The sequence below is a fragment of the Anomalospiza imberbis genome, chromosome 26 (genome assembly GCF_031753505.1).
Source record: "Anomalospiza imberbis isolate Cuckoo-Finch-1a 21T00152 chromosome 26, ASM3175350v1, whole genome shotgun sequence".
Lineage (NCBI taxonomy): Eukaryota > Metazoa > Chordata > Aves > Passeriformes > Viduidae > Anomalospiza > Anomalospiza imberbis.
In genome coordinates this window covers 4,768,154-4,785,861 of record NC_089706.1, presented here as the reverse complement: position 1 = coordinate 4,785,861, position 17,708 = coordinate 4,768,154, and the positions used below count along the sequence as shown (strand labels likewise).

The 17,708-nt window shown below is 52.8% G+C and overlaps 1 protein-coding gene across 7 annotated transcripts; it reads right to left on the bottom strand.

The window, feature by feature from the left end:
- Positions 1-1,063: 1,063 nt before the first annotated feature.
- KCNA2 (potassium voltage-gated channel subfamily A member 2) lies at positions 1,064-9,263 on the bottom strand. 7 transcript variants are annotated; one of them, XM_068173445.1, is made up of 3 exons: positions 8,023-8,345; positions 6,818-7,205; positions 1,064-6,058 (listed from the first exon to the last, which is right to left on the bottom strand). In XM_068173445.1, the coding sequence occupies exon 3, from the start codon at positions 5,974-5,976 to the stop codon at positions 4,477-4,479; it is 1,500 nt and encodes a 499-aa protein (XP_068029546.1). In that variant the 5' UTR covers positions 5,977-6,058; positions 6,818-7,205; positions 8,023-8,345; the 3' UTR covers positions 1,064-4,476. The 7 variants fall into 7 exon arrangements, with proteins under 7 accessions (XP_068029546.1, XP_068029541.1, XP_068029543.1 ...); XM_068173440.1 differs by having other exon boundaries at positions 1,064-6,175; positions 8,023-8,344; XM_068173442.1 differs by having other exon boundaries at positions 1,064-6,172; positions 8,023-8,344.
- Between the last annotated feature and the right edge of the window lie 8,445 nt (positions 9,264-17,708).

Below are 17,708 nucleotides of genomic sequence, written 5' to 3'. Positions count from 1 at the left end.
ACTTGGTGCAGCACAGCACCTGCATCTCAGCCAAATCCCTTCAACCCTGCCTGGATTTCCCAGCACAGTCACAGAAATGGTTGTGACCGGTGCAAGCTGGGATTTAGGGTTGGGAACAGAGGCACGGCAAAGCTGCTGTTTTCAGAGGGGTGCGAGGAGCTGAATGCCACCAGCCCCTCAGGATGCTTCCACCCCCAAGGCGAGATCCAGATCTCCTTCCCTTGTATCCATCCCTAAGTATATTGCAAGCTCTGGAAAAGCTACAAGGCTTTGGCAGCAGTTCCAAGGGCTGACCCAGGAATTATCTAATAACAAAGCAAGGTCCTTCCTGAAATACCTCCTCCTCCTCTGTCTTTTTCTCTCCTTCTGTGTATTTATGCACAAATATGCCCATATTTATACACCCACGTGCCACACTCTCATAACGCCAATCCAGAGATCCTTTTCTTCTTATAGCTCAGCATTCAAATCTGTAGGACTTTGACACAGTCACTGCAGAGATTAATTTTACCAGTAAAACATCGTGCTCCAGAGAGATCATTTTTCCTAATCACTTGGTAGCATCCAGCTGGTACATGAGACTCACCCCACTGCCCCCAGCAGATATTCTGGAAGATTTGAAAGGGCTGATGGGCTGCCTGCAGGCTTGGGCACGAGGTTGGGTGTTAGAAGACAACCCGCTCTGCAATCACAACTTTCCATCTCTCCAAAACCGTGGCACAGTGGCTAAAACTAAAATAGAGGTGCTGCCTCCTCCGGGTGCCAAGCCAGGAGCACCTCCACAGACCAGAGAGCTCCAGTCTTCTATTCCAGGCCTGGAGAGAGGGAAATGGCTCCTCAGGAGGAGGAAAGGAACCAGACTACCTCTGTTTAGGGGCCTGATGGACTCTAACACAGCTATGGGACCCTCCTCTTTCCCAGTCCCTAATTTAGCATCCTCAGTCTGAGCCACTTTGCAGCTCATTTTTGCACCTTTCAGAGTCAGGAGCAGATTGGGATGCTCAGCATCTCCACAGAAACAGGCCCAGACTCTCTCAAACCACATTCCTTAAGAAAAAAATAAAAAAAAAAAGAAAAAATATCACAGTCTCCTCCTGAAAAACTGGTTCAAGATCACATCAGTGAGTCAGAAGCAAAGCTAGAAATAGCACTAGAGCTCCGACCTGCAGGCACAAATCCCATTAAAAGCTGTAGGGGAACCATTTCTCTGTGCGAGGCAGAAGTCTGGACCCCTCTGCTCTGTGCAGGCACAGATCCCTCCCAGCCACGGCCCTCACTGACCCTTCCCACCCTGAGCCAAACACCTGAGCACTGACCCTGGGCGTTTTCCTTGTGCCCTACACAAGGGCAGCCCAGAGCCGCCCTCCCACCAGGGCTCGTTTTCCCCAGGAACATCTGCCAGGGTCAGGGCAGGAGGTGCCAGATCTGCCCTAAGGAAGGGACTAGCTGTGCTGGCCCCTGCCATGGGGACAGTCATCACCTCACGTCAGTGACAACAGCAGTGTGGCCTCTTGCTCTTCACCCCCATTCACCCCTGCTGTGTGGCTGTGGAGGTTCCCAAGGCGGCCAGGACCCCCCAGCTTGGAGATTGGGTTTGGGTGTTTGGATCATGCTCCCAGATCCACTCTCCTCTCCTGCCTGGCCCTGGAAAGCCCACAGCAGCACCATGCCCAAAACCCCACGTCCCCAAAGGAAAACCTCACCTTCCTCCTCACCAAACCACCACAACACACACCCAAAGCTTTGGCCAACGCTGCTCCAATCCACCCCAAGCCCACGGTGGGTGTTCAACAACCGGACACTTCTCAAAGTCTCACCGAGTGCCAGCACCCTCCAAAGAACCTGCAGCAGAACCACCGGCAAAACACCTCAACCCTGACCAGGAATGGGATCACCTGGTGGCACCCAGAGGATCCCAGCACACCAGGCAGCTCCCCTGTGCGAGCCCATGTCCCCACAGAGCCACCACGAGCCGGATCCATGGAAGTTGGCTGACTGCCCTGGGAATTGTGCCCGAGCCAGTGACTCTTGCCAGCCCTGTCCCATCCAACAGGATGAACTTCAGAACTCAAGATTTATTGCTTTTGGTCGTGTTGGCTTTTTTTGTGTGCGTGCGTGAAGGGGCTTCAGGGTCTCCCACTCCCAGGCTGCCCCAGCAAAGTGGGAGTGCAGGACTCCCAGAATAACGGGATCCAATTAAAGACAGGCTGGGCACCTGAGCATCCCTGAACCCCAGCACAGGGGTGCTGCTGGTCCTCTGCCCCACACAGAAGTAGGGACTGCCATGTGCAAACACTTGGAATTAATTATAGCCAGGCCTCAATCAATCAATTATCAATCAATCAAATAAAACTGAGGAGTGATTCCACCCGGCCAAATGGAACCCCATCAGCACAAGATGGATCCTGATCTGGAGTGGTTTTGGAGCCATTGCTGTAGATACTTTAGCACCAGATGGATTATTGTCAGGAGCAGGGGTTTCCCCTCTGAGGAAAGAAGGGTCTGGCTGAGCCCTCCCCAGGCTCCTTGTGCTCACCCTTCATGCAATGTTTCAGGGCTGATCATGCCCCAGTTCAGCCTGAATTCACCCCGACTGAACCCTGTTCCACAGCCCAGGGAGGCTTTGCTCCACCATGACCTTGGCAGAGATTTTCCTCCATCTCCCCTGACCTGGAAGAGGAATGGAGCACCTCTCCCTGAGGATTGTCAGCAATGGGGAAAACACAAGCAAACCCACATAGGGATGGGGAAAGCAGGTGAGATTCCCCATGGACCAACAGCTCTTGCCCATCCCCAAATAACACTGGGGATGAAGAAGAGAGAGAACCTCAGGCTCTCTGCACCTTGACCCACTGCTCTTAAACATCCTGAAAGAAGGCAAAGCAAAGGCTCAGAGTTGCCAGCTCGGATCCAGGCCACCTCAGCACCTGCTTGCTTCATCATAAAGGAATAAACCCCAGCCCTGAGGGGGTAGAAAAGAAGTTTTCAAACCCAAAACACACCTTGCCCTGCTGACCCCATGGACTCCAGGGGCAGGCCACCCTGCTCCAGCCCATGTCCCACCATCCCAGCAGCCCTGAGCTGGGAAGTCCTCGATACCCCAAGTGCTCTGTTTGCTGAAGATTCGGCCTTGTAGTCGCTCTCTAAATATCTATACACACACACACAGGAATTCTATGGGAACGGCTGAAAACTGCTGAACAAACAAGCCAGGAGAGCTGGAACCTGCTATTCCACCTGCTTCTCGTGCCCTCTCCGATCCACCGTGGTTTCTACTCCTGACGCCACGATTAATGACTAATTACTCGCCCCATAATGAGCACAGGTGTTTAACTTTCAGCTCACCTTCCCTGGCTTGCATTCGTCAGCTCTTTTGTCTGGATGCTCGGACACTCTCTGCCTTGTTATCTCTCAGGCTATGCACTGTTATCTGTCCAACTGTTGTCAGCACACGCCTTCCCCATCCGGTTTTTAACTATAATGGAGATTTTTTAATTCCCATGAATCTCCTTCAAGCCACCGGAGAATCTATAAACACTATAAACATGAATACTGTATAGTCTACTAAGAAAATATATATTTGTGTGTGTATTAAATATTCAGATTCATGCAACAAATATCCATGCAGCTGTACTGTATTACTGGTTAAATTTCACTGCAGTATAAATATATTATAGGCCACAGCATAGTTGCTCCAGTTTTATATATAGATATTAAAAAAATGTTTTTTCCAACTCATTTTCAATGTGTCAGTGGAGGTGTCTTTGGTGATCCTGGAAATATTGATGATGGAAGTGTCATCTAAATAAATAAATAAATTCCAAGCTCTTGATTTATTTACTTGTCCCTCCCGATGCCTCGCATAGAAAATTTAAGACTTAATAAATAATGTGCCGTCACACTAATTATCCCTCCCCTGGGCCTCACACTGGCACACTGCAGTGGCTGAAACTATTGCAGCATGCAGCATTTTCAGTTATGAAACACGAGCCGGGCGCTGCGTTCGCTCTCGGCTTTCCTGGGGCAGGAACCTCAAGCCCTCCAGCAACCCGGCCCCACGGCTGCAGCCACCCTCCAGGAAGTTCTGCCTGACCTTTCCCAGCTGTTCCCTGTGCCTGGGAGCTGGCTGTCACCCAGGACAGGGACCAGGATCCGTGACACCCTAGGATGGCCCGGACCTGCCCCTTCCATCCCCATCCCGCTGCTCCAAGTGCCTGTCCCCTCCGTATCTTAGGAAACCCACAAGTCTGGGATGGGAGAAGTGCAACAAAATGGTTTTGGATTTGTTGGGTTTTTTTGCACGGACGCTTATTCGGTGCAGAAATCAAAGGTTAAAAGTCACTTACACAGCTATTGCTTCCCATGCAGAACCAAATATACACCGTAGAAAATACTGTATTAACTACAATGCAGAGCAGCACTCAATATCTGCAATTGTTCCACTTCAGCTTTAAATATGGGACTAGATTTTAGCGACTAGACATCGGTTAGCATTTTGGTGATATTCACATAGTTTGTGTTAGCTAGGGTGCAATTGGCTGTCTTCAAGTTCTCCTCCCTAAAATCCTCGTTGCTATTGTTTACACCTTCCTGGATCTCCATATAATCAGACTTACTAATAGTAGAGGCACTTCTGCTTTTCTTTAGGTCAGGGGAAGAGGGGATCTTTGGGCAGCTGGTTACTTGCAAATATTGAGCCTGCTCCTCTCCCTCGGTCTCCCGGTGGTAGAAGTAATTGAAGTTAGACACTATGACGGGCACTGGTAAGGCAATTGTTAATACGCCAGCGATGGCACACAAGGAACCCACTATTTTCCCCCCGATGGTCGTGGGGACCATGTCTCCGTAGCCAACAGTCGTCATGGAAACCACAGCCCACCAGAAGGCATCGGGGATGCTCGGGAACTGGGACTCGCTCTCGTCGGCCTCGGCAAAGTAGACGGCGCTGGAGAAGAGGATGACGCCGATGAAGAGGAAAAATATCAAGAGGCCCAGCTCCCGCATGCTGGCCTTGAGAGTCTGTCCCAGGATCTGCAGCCCCTTGGAGTGCCGGGAGAGCTTGAAGATCCTGAAGACCCGCACCAAGCGGATGACTCGAAGGATGGCTAAGGACATGGCTTGCTGGCCCTGCTGACCATCCTCTGGCTTCTCGGCCAGCTCTGTCCCTAAGGTGATGAAATAGGGAATGATGGCTACAATGTCTATGATGTTCATGATGTTGGTAAAAAATCCAGCCTTGCTGGGGCAGGCGAAAAACCTCACCAAGAACTCGAAGGAGAACCAGATGATGCAAAGTGTCTCCACGATGAAGAAGGGGTCTGTGAAAGAAGTGGACTGCTGGTACCCCATGCTGCTGTTGGAGTAGGGGGGATGGCTCAGCCCACTACCGTGCATGTCTTCGTTCTCATCCCGAAAAATGGGCAACGTTTCCAGGCAAAAGCTGACGATGGAGATTAAAATCACCATGACAGAGACAATAGCTATAATCCTGGCAGGGCCTGAGCTCTCGGGGTACTCAAAGAGCAACCACACTTGTCTCTGAAACTCGTTCTCAGGCAGCGGCCTCTCCTCTTCCTTGATGTAGCCTTCATCCTCCCGAAACATCTCCATGGCCTCTTCCCCCAGTTCATAGAAGCGGATCTCTTCAGAGAAGATGTCTAAGGGCACATTAACCGGCCGCCGCAACCTCCCCCCAGACTGGTAATAGTACAAAATCGCATCAAAGCTGGGTCTGTTCCGGTCAAAGAAATACTCGTTCCGGAGAGGGTCGAAATATCTCATCCTCTTTTTAGGATCCCCAAGCAAGGTCTCTGGAAACTGGGCAAGTGTCTTGAGCTGTGTCTCGAAGCGCAGCCCCGAGATGTTAATGACCACCCTCTCACAGCACTCATGGTCGGTCTCAGGGTTGTACGTGTCCTGTGGGTGACCGGGAAGAGCTGCAGCTTCATCTGCAGGATCTCCAGTAGCAACTGTCATTATTGGGCTTTAAAAGAAATCCTTATGCTAAACTCTTCCCAGCGCCCGGTGGTGGGATCGGGTTCAGGGCAGGGCTACTATCCTGCAGAAGGACAGGTACGTAGGTTTGGAAGAGTCTCATGAAAAGGCGAAGGGATGAGATAAAAATAGAGGGAAAAAAAAAAAAAAAAAGGAAGAAGAAGAAAGAAAATCGCCCCTGCTGAGAAAGAGAGAGATGGAATAAAGTTGGTGGGAGGAGAGCAGCTCCCTTCTCTAGCACGTCTATCCCCTTCCTGGAGGGGTTAATTTGCCTTCCTTGGGACAGAGTTCAACAACTCCCATCTAAACCCAATAGGTGGAACAGAGAAAACACCTGAGGAACGGTCACCTGTTCAAAACCAGCATGGAAAACCTGGCATTGCTAAACCAGGGCTTATTTTTTGGCTAAAAATAAAAATTCCAGTTAAAAAAAAAATAAAGAGGGGAAAGGGAAGAGAAAGGAAGAAAGAAAAATAACCCCATCCAGCCCTGAAGTGGCGAGAGGACCCCGCGGGGTGCCGGGCTCAGCTCATTTCCAGGCATGCAGCTAAGGGTTAATTAACATTTAACCGTGCGATCTCAGGCAATCTACCCTCCAGGAAAGCTCCAGCTCCGTTTTTAAGTTTAACACCTTCCCAATCCTCTTTCCCTGGTGACATGCTGCCCTCCCTGCCTGCAGCCAAGCTCTGCGGCTGCCAGAATGTGGAGCCGGCGGTTCCAGCTGCCCCGCGGACCACCGCAGTCCCCCTCCTCGAGCGCTGGTGTCCCGGCTCCTGTCATTCTCTGCAAACCACCATGGCACACAGAAAACAAATCACATTACCTGGAGAAGCCAAATCTTAGTGTCTCTTAGTAACACCGATTATCTGACCCTGGGGAAATCCTAGAGAGAAATACAGGCTTCCAAGATCCCCATAATTTCCTCTCTCTTCAAAGTTAAAAACAATGGTGAGTCATCGTAGAAAAAGGAGAAGGGGCATAAGAGGGGTTAGATTCCCAGATGGTGGAAGTCAGGTCTTGTAATGGTTTGGACTGGAGAGAGAGAGAAAGAGAGACAGAGAGACAGAGAGACAGAGTCTTCCCGGGAGCTGTTGCAGATCTGCACTTCAGGGCAGATGAGCGTCTGTCTGATGCCTTCGGTAAGACGGTGAAAAGCTGCTAAGCTCAGCAAAACCCGATGTCCCCAGTGTCCTCGGGAGGTGTGGCATCGCCTGGAAAAAACACCGAGAAGGTAGCAAGCTGTGGGGGTTCGCAAGGAGCATCCGCAAAGCCGCGGCTCCTCCGGGCACCCGCTCTCCCCGGCCGCGAGCTGTCCGCCCGCTGCCGCCCAACCTGCACTGCAACACGAGAGAGAGGAGGGCGAGAGCGCCAGCGCCGAGGCGGAAAAAAACAGAGCCCCGTGTCCCTGCGCTCTGCTCAGCCCAGCGGGGCCGGCTGCCCGCGGAGCCCGTGCCAGGCGGAGGAGCGGGGGGGGAACGACGCAGCCCCCCCGGCAGCCGAGGCTCTGCAAAGCCACGGAAGGTTCCCAGCCCCGCCAGCACCCGGGAGTCGGTGTCACCCACCGGGCACAGCACCCACGGCCATTGCGTCGCGTTCCCCGGTGGCTCAGGAGGCTCCGGCTTCATCCACCAGAGTGAATCCCCCGCCGGTCCCTGGTGGTCCCTCCGCCAAGGCCACCAGCCCCGCGCTGATAGCTCCGAGCAGCCACGAGCACCGGGGTCCCGGTCGCGGGACCCACGCGACCCTCATCCACCCTCCCCATTCTCCCGAGAGCCAACCCCCCGGCCGACCCACCCCCGTGGGAATTCGACTCCGTTGGGTGAAATTTCTGGTGGGGATGTTGAGGCTCATGTCCCCGGTGGGTGCCGGGTCCTCAGCATCCCTGCTCCCGACGAGCGCTCCTCTGGATCATCCTGCATTGCCTCGCACCACGGAGATGCTCAGCCCGGAGAGGGCCAACCAACCTCTCATTCTTTTGCTTTTTTTTTTTTTTTTTTCCCTCCCAAATGAAATAAAAACCCCTCTAACCTCCCTTCTTCAGCTCCAACTCGACTTGTCTACTTTGAGCCAGGATTACAGAACCGGGCAGGGGAGGCAGGTGGAAAATAACCCCGCGGTCCCAATCTCCTCGGCAAAGATTTCAGCCATCTCCAGGCCATTTATGCCTGTTGGTTCCTCTCTTCATCCCCCGAGGTGCAGATATTGCCGCAGATCCCTCTTTTCTTGGAAATTTCCCTTTTCCGCGCAACCCTCCTCTCCCTTCTCCTTATGCACTAGAAAAAATAGTACAACCCTGACAAGGCTTGCAGCATTCAACCGCTTCTCTTAACCCTTTTCTGCCAGTGCCAGGGGAGAGGAGGTCGTGTTTGTCCCAATTTTTATCCTTTTCCTGCATTTTCTCCCCACCACTCGCTCCCCAGCAACTCACCAAGGAGTTCAGCTGGATTTGACCTTCCTTGGCTCCTCTGAGCATCGCACCAGAACACCACAAACAACATCTTCCTGCTGCTGCAGGAAAGATCTGGCAGCCACAAACCTCCATCTCACCAAAGATCAACCAACCTTCAATGTTTTCTTTATTTATTTTAATAAACACGCCGTTTTCCTCCTGCCCACAAACTCTCTCCTCCCCTTTCTCCCTTCCCCAAACACCCCAGATTTGTTTAACAGCACAGAAATTTACTTTGTTTTCATTTAACATGTTGATTTTTATTTGGCATGGGCTCTGGGCTTCTTCCTCCGACTCCGAATCCAAGCGCTGATGCTCGGTGCTTGGCAGAGGGGGTTTTACGGCATCGTCTCAGTTGACATCCCCCATCCCAACACTCAGTTTCTCCTACTTTCTCCCCATCGCTGCTCGTCCTGGCAAACAACCTCCGCGCTCCCTCAAGCAACTCTAGGGTTAATTCATGCAAATTTGGGGGCTGGGGGGGGGATGGAGGAGGTGAAGATTTGCCCAAAGCCCCTCAGTTTGTTCTCCGCCCGCACTGAGCACTGCAGGCGGGAGTCACACGATTTGGGGTCGTGTTTGCGACTAAAGCACGACTCCCTCGCTTTGCACCGTTCCTGGCCAGGCTGTGTTTAAGCAGGAGAGCAGCGGGAAGAGGGGGAAAGATGCAGAGATGGGGTGGGGGGGAGAGAAAAAGGCACCAACTTACACTCGGCTCTGCAGTCAGGCATGCGGAGAATGCACAAGCAGCCGCTCTGCTCCCGCCGCTGCCGGCACCTCTCACCTACAGCCCCCCAAACTCGTACCCCGGAGTCAACCTCCGAAGGCAGCTCAGCTTCTCCATGAATATTCATAAGATTAATATGAGCGTCTTCCCCCCCCTCCTCCCCTCGCAGCCCTCCTCCCAAGCAGGAGACCTAGATTTCAACCACTGGGAAATAATCGTGTCCCTGGATACACGGTGCTGCTTTGCCATGCGGCTCCAATCCATCCCATGTTCTTGATAACAGCCTGGATCTGCTCGGGGAGATCTGGGGGCTGGAGAAACACCCTGCAGCTCTGGGGAAGGAGATGGGGCAGGATTGGACTTGCAGGAGCTGCCCTCGGCTGGGGTGAGGATGTGAAAAGCAATAATTTTATATCACTTTGCATTTACTGAGGTCCCTTCACGAGACTTCTCCCATCCCAAAGGAAGGAGATGGCCAAGCTCCTACCAACATATAAGACCTATGGATCAACCTCTGCCTTCAGGCACAAGGTTTGGACCACTCTGCCATCCCCCCATGGCCCCACAAGGAGCACCAAGGAAGCAACAAGTCCCACAAGGCTCCTGGCACCCAAGGCACAAGTGCTGGAGGAGGCGATGGGAAATATTTCTATTCCCATATACAGCAGTCAGACCTGCACGGAGTTACCAGAGCCAACATCGATCTCGCCAGGGACACCCCAAGGCAGGATGGAGGGCCTGGAACACCCTGAACACCTGAGGAAATCAGTGCTCAATGTGGTGCCCAGTCATCCAGGGGGATGTGGGGACATGGTAGGGATAAATACTCAGGGAGTATTTCAACTCCCTGAGGTGCCTGGAGCAGGGGGTGGCACAGACAGACAGCGGGTGCAGCACTGGGGGATGCTGCTCCTCCCAACACCCCTCTTCACCTTGAAACAAAAGTGGTATTTTCCCAAGCCCCAGCCAGATCCCAATATTGAAAATTAATGTCTAACCCTACAGGAAAACTGGGAATCCTTCACGACCAGCCCTTGCACTGTGGGTTTCCTTCCCATCCAGCTGGGCAGGAGGCTACCCTGGCCAAGGGTTTTTAATGTCAGCTGCACCATTTTAGCCTTTTCTGGAGGTGGATCTGCCATGGCAGGGTGGGTTGAATGCAGAAGATGATCTGCCCGAGGCTGATCCTTATGCAATATGTAGAAACTGAGGCTGGGCATGGAACAATTCAAGTGGAGCTGAATTTCCAACGTGCTCCTCTTGCTGCCACCTGGTGAAGGTTCTGCAGAACCAGGGCGATTTGTCATCCAAACAGCACCAGTGCCCTGCAAAGAGCCAAACTCCCGTCTCCAGCAAATCAGGGGAATTTCTCTGAACTGAGTGACGCTCTCTCCTGATTTACTACCCTAATTGTGAGCTATTATTATCATCTGTGTGTCTGCACCCGCCTCCCTCAGCCGCGCTGACAGCTCCAGACGGATCCCAGCCTCTCGGAGAACCAGAAGAGCTGAGCTCTGCACCCACTTGGCTGTTTCACAAGGATTTAACAAGATGACGCCTTTCCTCAATGTTATTATTAAATAATAATTTCCTCCTGAATTATTTCTCTCATTTCAATGGATTTTATAGACACCCAAACTGGAATTCGTACCCCGTCTGCGTGTGTGGTGCTGGGAAAAGCGCTTGGTGGGAGGATGTTCCAGGAACCAGGAGATCCTGTGTCCAGGGTGATCTCTCCTTGTTTCCTTCATTCCCAGGGATGCCCCCAAAGGCTGTTCTGACCCTCTGTGGGTTTGCCACACAAATAGCAAAAAATAAAAAAATACAAAAAGCAAAAAATGTGCTTTCCACCCCTTTTCCTCTGTATCCCGCTGGCAGTGGGTCTGGGAGATGCTCCAAGAAGTGGTGCTGTGGGGGAGGGATGGAAGCCACAGGGCAGGGTTATCCCCAGGCCTGGCCTCATCCAGAACAGCTGAATTCAAGTCCCAGGGTCACTGGAATGCCCAACCCACACCCAGCCCCACTGCTCAGGGCACCCAGGGTGGGCGCCTGCATATGCCAAGCCAGGGAAGGGGTGGGACAAGCTCTCCAAAGAGGACAGAGCCTGTGCCACCACCTTCACACCTCCTGCACAGCCTCAGACCATGGTGATGTCTCTGTGGTGTCCCTCCTGGGGACCCCGTCCCACCTCCTGAAAAGCCAGAGGGACTTTGAGGGCTGGAGCCATTCTGGGAAGAGGATCCAAGCTGGACCAAGCAGTGCCCAGCCGAGGGGTCGGGCAGGGCAGAGCACTGAGCCCCATCTCCATCTGAACCACGGTTTTCCAGCTGAAGGTGTTGACATAACTGGGCCTTGTGTCATTTTAGGAGCTGTGAAAGCTGTGAGTGAGTTCCCAGGACTGTGATTCACTCTCCAGGGAAAGCATCCGACCTCCCACCCGCTGCTGACGTCAGGGGATGGAGCTCCTGGACCCTCAGCACCTCCTCACCGCCCTTGGTGGGTGGTGGCAAGAGGAGGGAACACCAGGAGACATCTAAAAATGTCACAGGAACACGGTGACACGGAGCCACAGAGCCAGCACTGCTCTGCCATGGCAGGTGCTGCAGGTGAATCCCAAATTACCCTGGTGAGATGGGTTGGAGCGGCTTCTCTGATCCTGGGGGATGGGGAAAGGGTCGGGCTTTGCCTGGAGTGATGTGGGAAAGGAGGAGCAGAGCAAAAAGAGATGTTGGGCAGGGCTCCTTGTCCCTGGGAGAACCTCCTGGACCCCAGGGGAGTCTCCGGGATCCTGGAAGAATCTCCTGGGTTCTGAAGAGATCTCTTGGTCCCTGGGAGGTCCTCCTGGGTCCCCTGGGGTTCTCCTGGTCCCTAGAAAAACAACAAAAATCACCTCTCTGCAAAGGTAGCATTAAACACATCCCTCTGTAATTCTCCAGGGTGTTTCTCACCCTTCCTCCAGATGACAGGGGCTTTTCTCACTCCAGGGGTTGGTGCTCACTGAGGAATGGGGAAATGGGGCCAAAAGTTGAAACCTTTTGGTTGTTGAGAGCAGGGAAGAGAAGGCTGAGGGGAAATGGAAGAAACCTGCAGGGGAGATGGCACTGCTGGAAATGGCCAAAACCTGGGCTGGAGATGAGCAGCATCTGCAGACAGGTTTCCTTTGCCTGGGGGGAGCTGTAGGTGACCTCAGGGTCCCCTCTGCACTGCGCTGGTGGGACACAACTCCCTCCAACCTTCAGGCCTGGGACTGGGTCCCATGCAGGTGATGGCCAGGGTGGAAACATCTCCCTCACAGCACAGATGGGATGAGCAGCCCTGCAGACACTGTTTTTAGAGCCTGTGAGTCTCAGCCTGAATGTCTGGTGGTGCTGGGAGGGGGCCAAGAGCTGCTGAAGGTCAGATCTGAGCCACAGAGTGGGATGAGATGTTCCCATCACCCCAAACTTTCATCCCTCCCCAGGGAGCTGCAGGACTGCAAACAAGCTGGGAGGAAAAGTGCTTTGAGAGGATGATTTCCCTCTTCTCCTCCACCCACGCAGAGCTGCTGCAAGGAGGAGAAGCCAAGAGCTCAGGCTGGGAGTGCCTTCCCCAGGGCCTGGGCATGGTGGCACTGCGGGCATGGTGGCACTGGGGCAGCGTCAGACACGAGATGGCCCTGAGTGGGATGGCCACAGAGCTGGCCAAAGTCCTGGGCTCATACAGGACATGCTGGCCCCATGGCCATGCCAGAAGGGGAGCTGTGCCAAATCATGGAATCACAGAATGGTTTGGGTTGGATGGGACCTTAAAGCCCATCCACTTCCACCCCTGCCATGGCAGGGACACCTTCCACTGTCCCACAGTGCTCCAAGCCCCATCCAACCTGGCCTTGGACACTTCCAGGGATGAGGCAGCCACACTGCTCTGGAAACCTGTGCCAGGGCCTCCCCACCCTCACAGAGAGGAATTTCTTCCTCAAATCTAAATCGAACCCTTTTAGTTAAAATCCTGGGTTATGCCCAACCTGGCCTGTGCCAGATTCTGAGCTGTGCCAAGCTGTGAGCCACACCCGGCCAAATTGTGGATGGTGCCAGTTTGGGAGCTGTGCCAAATTCCAGGCCAGGCCAGCCCACTCTGCCTGCCCTCAATGTCTCCAGAAGCCCCCAGCTGCCCTCACCCTGTGGCCAAGCTCCTCCATATCTCTGCTGCCCAGCACAGTTCCCTTCCCTGCAGCCTCCACTGGAAATGGCCGTGCCATGGTGTAAAATTCCTGGAAGAGCCAAGATTTGATGTTCATTTCCAAAGCATTTGGAGGACACTCATTATTTATTGTCCCTGGCCAGCTGTCAGGAGCAGCTGGAGATGCCCCATAGTGGTCACACTGACCTGGCTCAGGGAAGGTGTCCCCAGCAGCTCTGGGTCACTGCTCTCTCTGGCGACCTGGGCAGGTGACAGATCCAGGGTGCAGGTGGCACAGGGAGGATGCAAAGTGACACTTCCAAGGCTGTGAGGGCGGGCAGTGCCAGAGCCCCATCTGCTCCCACCAGGACCCCAAGCCCCCTGCCCAGAACCCATGGGGAGTGCCACTGGGATCCATGGGGAGTGCCACTGGGATCCATGGGGAGTGCCACTGGGAACCATGGGGAATGCCACTGGGATCCATGGGGAATGCTACTGGGATCCATGGGGAGTGCTACTGGGATCCATGGGGAGTGCCACTGGGATCCATGGGGAGTGCCACTGGGATCCATGGGGAGTGCCACTGGGATCCATGGGGAGTGCCACTGACAGGCAGCATCCTCTTCCCCATCATTCCTCTGCTGTATTTACTATTTCTTCATCTCCCACCCCCTCTTTTGGGAAGAGACAGACTTTCCCGTTTCCATGGAAACACTCCCCCTCTCCCCTCATTTCTTCAAAGAGGTTTTCATCCCTTTCTTTCAAAAAGAGCTATTTTAAGCCACGGCTTCCCCTTCTCCCCCTCCCCACACTCTGCTTCCAGCTCACGTTTTCCCAGACAAGCAGCACCCACCAGGCACCCCTGGGAGCTGTGGAATCACCCCCAGTGCCGTTGACCTGGCTGGGGTGAGAGCAGCTCAGATCCATGGTCCAGGTCCTGAGGGTTCCCTTGACTTGTGCTCAAACCCTCTGGGGCTGTGGAATATTGGTATATTAAAAAGTGCTGGTGTTTGAGGGAGCATCCAAAATCCCTTCACTCTTGGAATGACTGTCCCTGCAGCACCCCCTGTGATTCCACAGCCCTGGGAAGCCAGAGGAATACTTCCTTTCCTGCTTTCAGGATAAACCAAGAGGTTACTCTAACACCTGACAGAGCAGGAAATAAAGCCTCTTCCACCCTTCCCAAATTTCTACAGGGCAGAAATACCACCCAAATCCTCAGGATGGGGGCTGCTTGTGGACCAGCGTGGTGAAGTGAGGGGCTGGAAATGCAGCACTGGGAGAACAAAATAAAGAATCTATCAATAAATTGAATAACAACAAATGCCCTGGACAAGGTGCTGTTAAGTAAAGGAGAATTCCATAGGGGAAATTATAACCTTGGTATTCCCATGGATAAAAATGAGAGCAGAGGGAGGGACAAACACCCATTGTAGAAGGATGCCAGGCCCGGTTGGAGTACAAAGGAAGATCCTTTGGATATCACTATCCATTTAAAAGGTGGGAAATGAAGCAACCAAGACAAGGGCTCCTTAGCAAGGTGTGGTTTGAGGAGCAGGGAAGTACCTGTAGGAGCCTGACTCCAAGCTGGAAGAGCCCCTCTGCAGCCTCCTGGAAATGTCACAGTTGGAAGATCCAAATGCTCTGGCTTGGAAAGAGGAACAGGACACAGGTCATTAAAATCCTGCATGGTGCTGAGGTGCTGAGCAGGGAATGATGAATCGATATTTCTTCACCATGCAGGGAGCAAATGGCTCCCAGGGAAATTCCCGAGCAGGAAATTTCAAGGGGAGGATTTACAGCCCAGCTCCGTCGCTGTGCAGGGATGTGCTGCCGGAGCTGCCACAGCCACCAGTCCTCCCAGGGGATACCCACACTCTGGTAGAGCAAAGCAGGAGCTAAAAGGCAGCAGAGAGCATCCTTTGCACAGCCAGGTTCCTCCAGAGCCTCATTTGAGCTGAATTTCTCTGTGATGAACCCCGGCAGCACCAGAGCTCGCTCCAGGGGTGGCTCTGAGCACCCAACATTGTGGGGCTGCCCCGGGGCCATTTACCCTTTCTAACCTCTGGACATGCAGCAGGAAACACCCACCCTGGAATCACACCGTGCCCCCAGCAGCGTCTCTTCCCTCTAAAATCTGGCAAATACAGCCCAGCTCTGGGCAGAGGAGCTGCTGGCACGCACCACGCCCTGGCCCTCTGCACGCACCTGAGCACCCCAGGAAGGGGCTGGAAACCCAGCAGAGCCCACAGGGGTTCAAGCCAAGGATCCTCCTGGACTGGGTGTGGGATCATTGCCCTCCACTCACCACTGTGGTGTGGAAGGTGTTTCCCGTGGCTCCTCCAGCAATCCCGGATGCCAGGCCTGTCCTTTCTGACAGGGCCTGGTTTTGGCTGGTGCCATTCATGCTCCATCTGCATCTCAGGGTTTGCCACATCCTGTTTCTCCCAGATGTTCAAGCACCCCCCAGGTAACCCCACATCAACCAGAACCTGCAGCTGGAGACACCACGACCCGTTGGGAGCCGATACAGAGATCAAGGTCACAGCAGAGAATGAAGCAGCAAGAGCTAATAACACCCACCTCAGAGAGCCCCTGACCCAGCCCAAAATGTGCCCTGCCACCCACAGCAGGCAGGAGTTACTGTGGGACCATCCAGCACAGCCACACTGAGAGCATTTGGGAGTTTCTGAGCTGGAGCTGACTTTGCTCACCATGGATCATCATCCCCCAGCAGAGCTGGTGCCCACAGCAAACCTGGAGAGCAGAGAGAGGTGAAACCACACAGAGCAGTTCCAGCACTCAGTGCTGCTTTTCTAGGAACTTCTCTGCCCCCATCACAATTCCCAAGGCCAACAGGATTCAGATGTTTCGTAAAGTTCAGGAATTTGAGGTTCTCCATCGCTGCTGAATTCCCCTGGTGTGGTCCTGTCCAGGGTGGCTGTGGGCACACGTGGTGCTGCTCTGCTCCCAGTCCTGAGCCCCCAGCTCAGCACCTGAAGCCTCATGCAGGATTTCCTCCTGGATTTCAGTCCCAGAATTGGGATTTGCAAAAATAACCAAGTCACTTTGGATAATGGTCCATGCTCCTGGCTCAGTGACCACTAAAATAAAATCCCCCTGCAGCAGCCTGGGACCTCTGGCCCTGGGACACAGCACAGCAGCACTTGTATGCACAGCACAAGTCATTTTATCATGGAATCATCAAGCCATGGAATCTTGGAATGGTTTGGGTGGGGAGAGACCTTAAAGCTCATCATGTTTCACCCTTTGCCATGGGTGAAATCACCTGCCAACAGCCCAGATTTCTCCAGCCTGGCCTTGGGTACTCCCAGGGATGGGGCAGTCACAGCTTCTCTGGGCAACACAAGAGAAGCAACTTCAATATTTTTAAGGCAACCAAAAACCTAAACCAAAACTTTGACACTCTTTGGCCATATTCACTTTTGGGTGAAGCTCACAGATGTGGTTTGAAGCCAAGAACAAAGTTTTCAAACGAGCTTCTGATCTCCTTTTGCAGGATTCCCACCTGGGATCAGAGCGGGTGGGTCAAACCCCTCCTCCTGCATTCGTGTGCCCAAGCACCATCAGTGACATCCCTTCTTGTGACACATCATCAAAATTTTAAGGGTTTGCCTGGAGCTTCCTCAGTCCAGGTGGCTGGGTGGGATGCTGGAAATGTGCAGGTTTTACCTCAGGATTTTATTTCTCTGACAGGGTAAATTTGACTCCTGTGAACGGCATTAAATTTCAGATTATTTAATGCTGAAAAAATGAGTTTACATTAGGAGACACTCCTCAAACCTCGTCCTCACACCATCCCAACATCTTCTCTTCACCCCCTTCAGTATCAAACACCACACGCTGCGGTTCAGCTGTTTTATTGAACTTTGCATATGAAAGAACAGTTTCAAGTTCTAATGAGAAAAAAAAAAAAAAAATAAATTCAGCATCAGGTAAAAAAATCACACAACTGAAAAAAAAAATCACTTTTTTTCAGTGAAAAAACCAGGAACTGAACACAAGGCCCACACCATGGTGGAGTCACCAGGACGAGGGGATGCAGCAGCTGGTTTTAGCATCAGACTGGTATAAAAAAACAAGTTTTAAACAGTTGCAACACAGCTCACTGGCAAAACCAGAATTCAAAACGAACTCAGAGTAACAAGACTGCATTAACATCTCCAGTTCAAAATTGCATCGCTCCTGTGGCACTGGTTACTCAAGATTGAGAGACAAGTTCAGATTTACACAGAATTTCCCAATATGTCACTGTTCACAGACCCAGTGCATGTCCCAGGTGAGACAGTCATGGAAACATTTCTGCATTACCACTTGCACATGTGAAGGAAGGAAAGCAAAGTCAAAACTATATCCAGC